Source organism: Manacus vitellinus, unplaced genomic scaffold (genome assembly GCF_001715985.3).
Source record: "Manacus vitellinus isolate BGI_N305 unplaced genomic scaffold, ASM171598v3 scaffold_12_pilon, whole genome shotgun sequence".
Taxonomy (NCBI): Eukaryota; Metazoa; Chordata; class Aves; order Passeriformes; family Pipridae; genus Manacus; species Manacus vitellinus.
The window spans coordinates 13,468,559-13,480,356 of NW_021938949.1; the positions used below are offsets into that span (position 1 = coordinate 13,468,559).

The following is an 11,798-nucleotide window of genomic DNA, read 5'->3' on the forward strand; positions in this document are numbered from 1 at the left end:
TGACTGCAGCAAAGACTGGTTGTCCGCTTCTTGTACAACACTCATAAGCTGCTTGGAAACAGCAGAAAGGAATGGCTTGAGCAAATAATGGTTCATCTAGTGGAATACTCTATGGAAGTGGTCTTACAGACAGAGGGAAAAGCAGACTGGAAAACAAGAGGGTGTGAGACAGCCGAGAAGTGCCTAAGCTTTTCAGAGAACCATCAGCCTCTTTGCTTCAATGTCTGCTGAGAAACTGCCCTGCTGCAAAAAGAGGAGGCAGAACATATTCAGTAATACTGGAAACACTTCTAAACAGATGTCAATAATGCACTTTACCAGAGAGAGAAATCTGTGACTTTTCTGTCCAGAAACTGTAAACATCTGTAGATAAAGAGAAACCTGCTTATATCAATCTGTTCCTGACCCAAGTTTTACTTGCAAAGCTTCTTCAGAGTGAAGCAATGATTGAACTTAAGACTGACAAATGACCAAATTTCAACAAGAAATCCAGAAGAGAATTTGCTTCAAAGGAAGCTGAAGTCTCTAATAAAATTTAAGTAATTTCCTAGTGAACTAATGTCTTTGAACCTGCAAAATCTAAAAACCAGTGACCATGGTTGAACATGTGATGGGTGAAGACTAATGCTTCAGATCTTCAAGATCTTTGAACACAGATTTTAAGTGCTACATTACAAAAATGGGAAGAAGCAGACACCTCTTCAAGCATAACAAGGATTTTATCAGAAGAAGAAAGCAGACTGTATATACTCCCAGCATAAGTGGCACTAGGCCACTGTCTATAGTATTCTACACTTAGAAAAAGAATTCTTGTTGTTAATTTGAATGCATGTAATAACAGAGCTAGAATCTTCTGGGTCAGTATTTTGCCTTCTTATGAACTATCTTAATTTGTATCCTTAGCATTTCCTCTTGTATTTTTATCTATGTCTTTGAGTCTTGCTCTGTCAGCCTTCTGAGAATTCTTGTCCAAAGTTCTGTGAGATTCTGAATGACCACAAATATTTGAGGCCATAATCTGTCTTTGTACCCACTAGACTGGAAATTCTGAACCTTCTGAGTTCCTAACCTCACTTGACAAAACTACCTTCTGAGGAAGCTGCAGGTATGACCAGCAGCAATTCATGCAGGTAAGACACCCCTGCAATTTAAAAGGCAGATCATTTATGTTCAAATCATCTTCTGTAATATCACAGCTTTCCTTTCCTACAGGAAGTCACGTTCATAATATGCATAAAAAGGTTTCCATTGAGAGCTGCAAACCCTGGTGGAATTACTGAGGAAATCCCATGTGAGTGTGCATTCATGATGGAAGGCACAACACTGGTAACCAAAGCCTTCTTTCAGAGATTTATCCAAAACAGATTCCTGCAGTTCTGCTTTGCAAAGTGTAACAAAGTCTGGGGATGGGCTGGTCCTTGGATATTCACTGAGGGCAGCGTTCTCTCCTGCTCATGGGCATTGCTGTAAGGTCCCTATAGATTTCCATACAGTGTTATGATCAAGGAACTGTGCTTCCTTGAAAATTCCTTTCATGTTGGCTGAGCTGTTGGGTCTACATTTGAGCTCTGGTTTTCCAGTCAGCTACTGGCTTTGGCCTCTCTGGCCATAAATTTGTTTCCCTAGAATTTTTGTTTGGGATTCCTTCTATCCAGCCTGGATAGCTCTGAGGTACTGCTGGTTGAGCAAGTTTTCATAGACTGGAAAGTCTATTTAACAAATTTTCCTACTTTCTGATTATAATGTCTCAAGCCTGTATAAACACACAGGCATCAGCAGTTCATTACTTTGCTTCACTGGTCAGCTTCCCTTCCTGTTCTGTGAATTCTCTCTACCTCACACACGGCTTTCCTAGCTAAGAGGGATGTTTCATAACAGCTGTGTCTCTTCTAGGGATTATCATGGTAGTGTTCTTCTCAAGATCCAAAAGAAAAGACCTGCCTTAGCAATGGAAAGTGCCAAGCAATACCAACGTAAAAAGCAACAAATAGTAAAAATGTATGGCCTGACTTAGTTCTCTTTTTCACACACAGTTTGTGCTATGATACATTTTAAAGAGGAAAGTGAGTTGAAAAGGAGAAGTTGAGCTTTTGATTTCTCTGCATCAAGGGGAAGTATCACTTCTAAGTAAATATGATGCCACCCAAGAGTCTACAGCTGATTTTGGAATCCAAACAATATTAGTAAAATGTCAGCAATTAATTTCACTGTTTTTCCCATGGACAGTGAGGCAGCTGAAAGTGTACCAAGGTAGGCTAGTTATGAACTTCAGTTCGTGGCATCTGGGTATGACATGAGCCTTGGTAGATTTTATCTGGTGTCAAGACAGTAAGAAAATTTTTTTTTCTACAAATGCAAAACCAAAAGCAGAAATAGAAATCACATTTGATTTAAAATTAGGACCGTAGCAGCAAAAGTACTTGAATCAAGTTTTCAAAGCTTAAGCCACTCTAGTGCCCTTTCTCTTATTTTGATCTTAGCTACAAGATAATCAGTTTTGAGGTCAAAGGCAGAGTATTTCTAGCACATTGTTGCTTGGTATGTTTGCCTATAGCTTAGCAAAAGCCAGGGGCAGCTGTATAGGAACTAGGCTTCCTCCCAGATTAGGACCTTACAGATCTTGTTGGAAAACTCCTCAGGAATTCTTAAAACTTGTGGGAAGAGAAAAACAGGAGCCAAGTTGAAATCTTTATATCTTAACACCTATGCAAAGGCCATCCCACTTTTGATCTGTCTCCAGTGCAGATGCAAGAGAAGAAGCAATACCATTTTTGGGTCAAAAAGTCTCTAATCTCCTGCTCCTGGTGAACACCACCTGGGCACATTCACAGGTGGACACTGCTTAAGGTGTGAAACACTTGCAGAAAATCTTCTTTTCTCATGTTTAAGTGGCAATCATGATGACGTATCACAAGCTAACTGCTCTCTTGGAACTATCCCACGGAGGGGAGTTCTTTCTCCACAAGAAGTCTACCCTTCTCACATTAGTATATCCCCTCACAGCCAACCACACTTCTACCCTGGAGCTCTGAGCTTTCCTCAGCTGGCATTTGCATGACTAAGGTGCAGCAGCTCAGTGAGTTGCAGAGACTGGCCAAGGGTTACAGTTTAAATTGATTTTCTTCTCTTAATACACAGCTTCTCATGTGGCTTGAACTCTGCACCTCCCATCAAGAAGGAGACTTAGTCAGGACAGCTGGTGCCTAGAGGGGTCTTGAATGTGACTGATGATGCTGAGAAAGGCTTCTGAAAACTTCCCTGGCCAAATAACAGAGACAATACTTTTGGCTTTTTGCTTGTTTGTTTTTTTTTTTTAAATCTGTTGAACCCATTCAAGAGCTCAGTGATTGCAGAAGAAGCTGAAACTTCCCTCTTCCCCAAGCTGTGGTAAAATCATTCAGATTTGTTGTGACTGCAAGTGATTCCCAACTTTCTGCAAGGGAAACCCTTAGCTGCCTTCAGCATTTCTTCTGCTCCACAAGATGGCAAAGTAAAACTGAAGGTATCTTTTTCAGTGTAGTTTTATGCTGATAAAACTAAGAGAAACAGTCTTTTTCATGTAATAGCCCAGGAGCAATGCTCCCTAAATGAATTGGGCCTTATTTCTACTCATACTTCAACAAAACTGTTTCTTCTCTTTTGAATCGATGTAGGCAGCAACTTTAAAAGGCAAATTCTGATTTGAAGGAAGATTAGAATACACATCCAAGGGATTTACTTCTCCATAAGGAAAATCAATTAATCTGCTCTTCTCAGTTGCCACTTACACAGTTACAGCAAAACCTGTTACCCACCTGCACTGCAAGTTAAAATTGTGCTGTTGGATAATGAGAGACCTTCCTTTTCCAGTGTTGCACTTTCTGATGTTAACCATAAACAAGTGTTTGGAAGAAACATCAAATTCTTCTCATTCTGCAAAGGTATTTTGCATCTGAAGGAGAATCTGTTACTTAACATTTTTATAAAGATTTATCAAGTTCCTCCCAGTGCACTGTTTCTTCCTGGGTGGAATTACTGCTCCACTTTTAAGTGTATCTGATGATGAAAGGAAATCGTGGCAATTTTCAAGGTAGTAAAATCTAGTAGCAAATAAAGAAAAAATATTTAGATTATATTTGAATACATCTCCTGTATTCAGCATCAGGCTTGTTTAGGCAGCCATGTGGCAGACTGGAGTTTAAAGATCCCATCTGTAAGCCAGGCCTAGAAATTTTGCCCCAGTGTTTATTTTAAGGCTGTAGGTTCTGCTATAGCAATAAGGGATCCAGAAGAAAAAGTAGACCTGTACTTTGGCACTTTGGTTCCCCTCTGTTGTTTAAACCTCTGTGTTTCGAGCCTCAAAACATGACAGATAATGAGCCAAGAGGAAGTACATTTCTGGTAAAATAGCTTTATTTTTCTTTTTTGCTTTGTTAAAGATTTACTTTTGTTTATTGCATTTTGAGAATGCCTTGTGGCACACACAGTGCAAAGTCCATAACTGGAGACTAGATAAGCAGGAGAAAGTGCTGAACATAATGCACGAGCAGCTACAAAGACATTTACCCCTTCAGGGTGACTACCAAACACCCATTTTTATAGCTGGGCCATAATAAAAATTGTTCTTTGCCACCTCTCACAGAACCAGACACGCAAAGTAGATTTAAGAGACCACAGTGGCAACTCATGTAGGAAAATCTCTGATGTTTCTCCATCATATATGGGAGGAATGCCTTCCACTTGAAATTCCAGATGTCAATAAACAACAAAATTGCACTGCCTGCATGAAACTGCTGCAGATTTAAATAGGGGAAGTATTTAATGACTTTTGAGGCTGAATTCAAGACTTGAGGTTTTTGGTGGGCAGCAGGAGAGATAAAAATGCAGACACATTCTGAGGGAGTAAACTCACTTCTTAGTCTGACACAGCAGAGGATTACTGTGTGTTGGAGAAGAGGGGTAGCTCTGGGGCAATTCTAACAGTGACCACCCTCGTAGAACAACAGAATCCCAGCTTAAATTGTAGCATTCAGAATTACTTCTACAAAACCAAGCGACTTTAAAAGGAGAGTAAAGGAATACTTAGTAGAATATTGGTATAGACCTGTAAAACTTGCCCAAGGACCTTGGGCTGCAATTTAGAGAGGGGTCTAATCTTTTTTCTTTCTAAAATACAGTACTGGACATTGCTTCTCAAAGTGATGTTCAGGTGTCAAAAAGGTAAGTTCCCTGTTGGTAGAATTGCCTTCTTAAGGTTTAGGACTTGATACACTTCAATGATTTCAGATTTAGGGGGAGGTTAACAAAGCTTGGGGAGAAGGAGATGCCACTTATAACGGACACAAAGAATGCAGAATTTACAGGACACAAGGACTCTTGGCAGAACTCCCACGATAAGACTGCAATGACTGTTTTGCAGAATCCTGACTAACTTCAAAAGGCATTTCTGCAGAAATGACCCTGGTTTCTATTTTTATTAGGCTGAGATTTACAAGTTTGCTGCCAGTCTGCCATAAACATTGAATAAAATCCTTCTGTTTCTCTAAAATATTAGTGTTTAAAAACTCATAGGCCTCATGTTTTTAGTTTAGTAACATAAATAATGGTAACAAGGTAACATCAATTTTTCAGCACAGCTTGTGCAGCCCAGGTTTCACTGGTGTACCAAGAGCTCTCTGTGGGGAATTAGGCTGAGATATGAAGACAAAGACATGAAACTGTTTTTAGCAGCAAGGTATCAGCCAAGGAGGGTCAAGCATGTCCTGGGGGGCATCAGGCAAAGCATCAACCAAGAGAAGGGTCTGAAGTTGGGGAAGTTTAGGTTGGATCTCAGGAAAAGGATCTTCCCCCAGAGGGTGGTCGGGCACTGAACAGGCTCCCCAGGGCAGTGGTCACGGCCCCAAGGCTGACAGAGCCCAAGAAGTGTTTGGATGATCCTCTCAGGCTCATGGTGGGATTGTTGGAGTGTCCTGTGCAGGGCCAGGAGATGGACTGGACGATCCTCGTGAGTCTTTGCCAACATAGAATATTCTGTGATTCTGTGAAACATTTTCTATGCTGCCTTTGTGTTGATAGGCCCATGTTCAAACTATGAATTCCACGACTTTCTTCCTCACCTGAATACCAGTGATTCATTACTTTCACTGACACTAGAATGATGGTGCTTTGGCACACACCAGAACCTTCCAGTAAAGAATCAAAACAAACCAAACCAAACATCCCAAACCAAACAACCCACCCCCACCACCCAAAAATTAACAAAACATTGCTGATTTAGTGATACTTTGCCAAAGCACTGCTGATTTATAAGCATGCCGTTCTCTTATTACACTGTTTTTTATTAGCACAAGGTATTTCATTAGGAAGGCAAGAATAGAATGTGAAGCATTTCCACTAAAAGTTGACTGCTGCCTGGCCTACAGATAGAGGAGAGACACTGAGAGAACCTCTTATGCCCTCTCTTGGTTTTCAAGAAGTCTGGGAGCACCACAAACACAGACATCTTAGCAGTAGCTTTGGGACAGACAGTACACAACAGTATTCATCTTGCTACAAATGGACTTATAATTCATCTATAGCTAAGAGTAATTGAAAGAAAAAAAAGAAGAAAATACAAGAAATTTATATCTTTTCTGTCACCACCACTGGAACTCGTATAACTAGTCCACTACACTGGTACACTGGAGCACGTGACATAAAACCCCCGTAATTTCCCTCACATTGAAATAAAATAGAGCAAGAATTTTATTCTTGCAGAATAAAATGGAATGCAAATGCAAACCCAAGCTAAACAAAGAAAAGGATGCATGCAAAACCACAGACTGTGGCAAGTTTCAGATTGAGGCAAAAATACTAAACTGACAGTTGAAGAAACCACATATTTTAGGGGCTTCCCTGGAGCATTTCTGATCTTTGTCAACTAAAGCCTGCACCAGATACAAAAGCTATCAAAATCCACACCAGACACGGTAGCTCTGCCCTAAGTCAGTTGAATAAACCAGCACTCACCGTGACTTCCACTCTGGTAGCTGTGCTGCTGTTCTTGTAACTGCACACAGTGACTGTGGTATCACAGGCAAGGTCACACCACCTTCTTTTCCAGGAGCTTCAGGTTCATGTTCCTGCAGTCCTGCACCATGGTCCCTGGTCTGCTCTGCCATGGAGAACTCTCACACCCTTCTGCATGAGGGATGAAAATCAGGCAGTCAGTGCATTCCCTAAGAAACAAACAGCTTTGGGTTCTTGCCTTTCTTCCAAGGTTTATATCAGCATTTTTAATTGGTGATTATTTATAGATTTTAAACATGTGTGGCTCATGAACTCAGGCCCATTCACAAGAGAGACAAATGCTTCACCCTCCAGCTGGGGAGTCAGGCAGAACAGCTTTCAGCTGTGGACACATCCAGTACAGCCCGGAGCTCCCTCCTCTTCTAAGATGGGAGGTTGAGGCTTGTCATCTGTCAGGCCACAGAGGGAACTGTGGTCTCTTCTCAGTCACAGACTCAGTTCTAAAAGGGGCTCAGAGGCCACAGACATGAACCTTGCTTTCCTTTTTCGCAAAAGAGGTTGAGTCCCTTCCTCCAGGTTCAGGGCTGTGTGCTCCTTACAGAGGGAGTTATCTCCCCTAGCACCTGGTACATCTTGTAAAGAAGATGTGTCAGACCCCATTCCAAGGCACTTAATGTCCCTGTGGCTTATATGAGGGATCTAGTGACCTAAAGACCAATCCTGAGCACCTCTACTCCTCTGTCTGATTCAAACCTACAGAAATAGTGTGGATCTGGTGAATTTTAATTCCTCAGATATCCTTTCAATTCTCTGTGACTGAGTACGAGGAATATTAGAGAGCTGAAGATATTTGGTGAACTAGAAAAGTAAATATTAACAAAATAAGGAAAGATACTATTAAACAATAATGCTATAGAAGTAGGAACCACAGGCTGCTTCAACAAAAAATTTGCAAGTCAAAAGACTTAAGAATGGTGGGTACAGGTTTTTCATTTCTTTGCATCCCCAGACTAGGAACCCTTTCTTACTTTGTGTTTTGTCTATATTTTTTTTTTTTTTTTTTTTTTTTTTTGAGATGGAGTTATTGCCTTTACCCCCCCCCACAGACACAGCAATTTAGAATAAATAAGGAAAACAAATGTAAGCGAGTATTGCCAAAGCTGCTTAGCCACAGCCTCCACAACAAAAGATGAAGTAGAAATTGCCAGTGAAAGTGGTCGAAGAACTGTCCAACAAGCATTTCAGAAAGCTGAACAAGGCTATGTGGGTATTATCAGCAGCTGGGGGAGGAAAAAAAAGAATACAAGAAATAAAGCTAATGAATAAGCAGCTTACAGCTTTTATAAGCAACTTCGACTTTTATTATTTATTAACTTGTATTTTTGCAGATAGAGCAGTAGGAGCAACAGTACTCAATTTTTCTTATCAGCTATTGTACTAAGTTTCTCAGCTCTTCAACAACCCTTAGGGTCTTTTATTCAACAGGTTAAGATTATTATTATATTTTTTTTCCTCAGCAAGCCTATACAGGACTGGCCTAAGGCAGGAGAGGTGTTGGGTACTTTTGTGAGAGTGCAAAGGCATTTTAAATTTATATGGTAAAGGAAGGGAGGGACTCCAAGCACCTTTTCTCATGAAATCACTGCCATTCCGGGAAACGGATCCCGGAGTACGGGGATAAGCCCCGCCTACTGCAGTGGATCTGGGACGTTACTTTAATCAAACTTCTTCCAGAAGTTCCCAACTTGAGGAAGAAGAGATTATTTGCCAAAGTAACAAGCACCAAGAACTGCAGCTGAGAATGAATAAAGCTTTGAACATAACAAGAGAGATATAAACACCCCAAGAATTCTGCATCCAAGTGCTGGGAAGCAATGCAGCCCAGGCTGGCAGAGAGCTGATGACTTTGCCTTGCTATGCCTTTGTTCAGCATCAGAAAAAGATGCTGAAGTAAACTCGTTAATAATTTCAAAGATTTTTGATTCCCAGGTAACTGCACTAGAAATTCCTGCAACATGGGTATAAATAAGGCCTAAAACCACACAGTGAATATAGAAGACAAAATAAGGTATTTAATAAATATATGTGGTGTTTCTTTGGGGTTTTTTTCCTAACTGAAAGGAATACAGTTATTGCTGCACTTTTTAGAATGAAACCCAGTTACTGTACAATAATGGGTATCTATACTCCCTTTTTCAGATACTCAAAAATTATTTTCCACCTTTTTAGGCATAACTGAATGAAGATTTTATACAGGCTTTGTGGTTTTTATATTTAGGACCCAAACCTCTTCAACTACGACATATCTTTCAGTTACCCATTTCTTACTAATGGCAGAACTTGATTATAGCTACACATCACCCAGCTAAGAGACACTGATCTGTTAAGTGTATGCTGTGGCTTCTCCCCTGTTAAGAGAGAGTTGCCAGTGACAGCAATTTAGGTATGTACAGCCAAAAAAACCCATAGGAATTCCTTCTGGGCCAAAGAAGAAAATCATATTTTACAAATTAATTAGAAAGTGATGCTATTAGAAAGTTATCTGTTTAGTACCTTCTCTGATTTGCCTTACCTCCTCAAAATGTAAACATTTTACTGAACCTCCAACAAACCCTTTAAATGGATCTAATGAAAGTGAGGTAAGAGTTATTACTGGATTAACAATATTTTCCCATATTCAGAGGAACAGAATACTCAACTGTAAACACCATTGAGATACTCAAACCAGAGCAAAAACTATCAAGGTATTCACAATGTCCTTGGGCAATTTACAGGGAGAGTCTCTGGTGTCATACCCTGCAACATTCTGGGCGGTGCTCTAAAGAGAAAGAGAAATCAGCTGACTTCTTGGAAGCTGTGTGCATAAAACAGCATACTAATCTTAGAGGAGGTTCTATTTATTGTTGAAGCAAAGAATGAGAGGCATTTCCCAGTTATTCTTATCAAGCCTTTGGCACTGATGGTGCTCTACCACACAGAGGCTGTTATTTGTCTGGGGAGAGGATCGATTGCCTGCAAGTGCACAGCAGCAAGTAGTACATTTTTAACTATTTTATGTCATATATTTCTGTCAGCAATTAAGTGAAATCTTAATATATTTTATAAATGGTCAAGATTTTCCTATGTACAAACCTGAAAATCAAAGCACAATTCTTAAACTCAGCATAACCATCTTCACCTTTGGTGCTGTTGAAGCAGCATTTGAGAACTTACATCACCTTTAGGGTGTTGCTAATCTTTCCATTGTTCAGATAATGTGTAGCTGAACCAGAACTCAGAAAAAGTGTTGAAAATAAGACAGTCTGTTCTGTGAAATCCTAGAAAACACGGGAGACCTCTAATGAGGTTTCACTCGGATGTACTTATTTTAAAACAAGGAAGAATTCTTTTCCAGTAAACACAAAATGAAGGAATTCTTGGTTTGACCAATGACTCCTCTAGGGACCAAGGATTCCTTCTAGCTCTTAATTTGCTTTTAAAGAAAATGATGACCCATAAAATACCTTGAATAATCACACAGCATAATTTGATATAGTTTTCTAGGAAATTCATTAAAACTATTTGTATACTATAGTGATAGTCCCCTGTGGGATTATCTAATAGATTTTATTAGGAAAACGGTTAATTCCTACAGTGAGTCAGTGGAGATAAACACTGGAAGGAGGGAAAATTAAAGGAACCAGAGTAGTAAATCAGATACCTAATGCTATGACAGGCTAATTGTCACTTCTCCCATGGAAGTACTGCTTTATCTGACAAGGAACACAGCACACAGTTGCTTTCTCAGAACAAAAATGCAATGGCTCGGACAATACAGCAACACTACAGAATTACTAAATTCAAACCATCAGATTTGCTGTCAGAACTGCACTGAGAGGTGCAAGAGGAGCTGATGCAGTAGCTGAGATGAATTATCTGGCAGTCAGGAAGATGCTGAAGGTTTCTGTCAGTGCAGTTCCGGGAGCTGCTTCCGAGTCACAGCTGGTTCTGTTTGAGTTACTGCTGATATATTGCTTGTGAGGTGAAGTGCATGTTGATACAGTAAATGAAGTAGAGGTCAGCTCCAGGTATGCACATAATTATTTAATAATTGTACCTCATGATAGCTCTCAAAGAGTTTGTATGTTCTTGGGGAGTGAAAGGTCTCCATAAATATTTCAATATTTTAGGCTATGGCGACCCATCCCATCAAATTACAAATTGCAAGTCTACTATACTTACTAGCACACTTCAAAGTGTTGTTTTAACACTACCAAGGCCAAAATATGAAGATAGTAACATTATTAGTCATTAAAATACACCTTTCCTCCCTTACAGTTACAACCCTACTAAGAACAGCTCTACTTTCTTTTTCTGACACATTAGGTATTGCTTTGCTCCAATAGCAAGTCTTGCACAAAGGTACTTTCCAATCAATGTTCTTGGAATGTTCACCTCAGTAACTTCTGTGCTTACTCGACAGATACAGTCTGGTTCTATTAGATGTTTTAGAAAAGACTAGGAAGTTATTATTTTGCAGGTTTATTTAATGCTAATAGCTAGTCAGATCTACACATGGCTGCAATTTATCAGATCTTCCTCGACCCTCCACTTTGTGCTTAGCTGACCAGACCATTTCCCCCCATTATTGTGAAATCCTTGCTCCTATCCTGAGGTTCAGTTGTCTTGTTTCAGTTCCCCAACTCTGCTGCATGATTTACCTGCAATTTAAGGAAAAAAAAAAAGGCAGGAGAAATCTTTATCACAGAATCATAGAATACCCCGAGTTGAAAGGGACCCAGAGAGATCATCAAGTTCAGCTCCTGGCCCTG

At 40.0% G+C, this 11,798-nt stretch overlaps 1 protein-coding gene across 1 annotated transcript in view; it reads left to right on the forward strand.

Annotated features, from left to right (window-relative positions):
• Nucleotides 1-5,965: 5,965 nt before the first annotated feature.
• The window catches only part of TVP23A (trans-golgi network vesicle protein 23 homolog A), a 17,794-nt gene continuing 11,961 nt past the window's right edge, over nucleotides 5,966-11,798 (forward strand). The window contains exon 1 of the mRNA XM_025894556.2: nucleotides 5,966-5,983. Coding sequence (XP_025750341.2) covers nucleotides 5,966-5,983 — 18 coding nt within the window. The remainder of the gene's footprint in view (nucleotides 5,984-11,798) is intronic.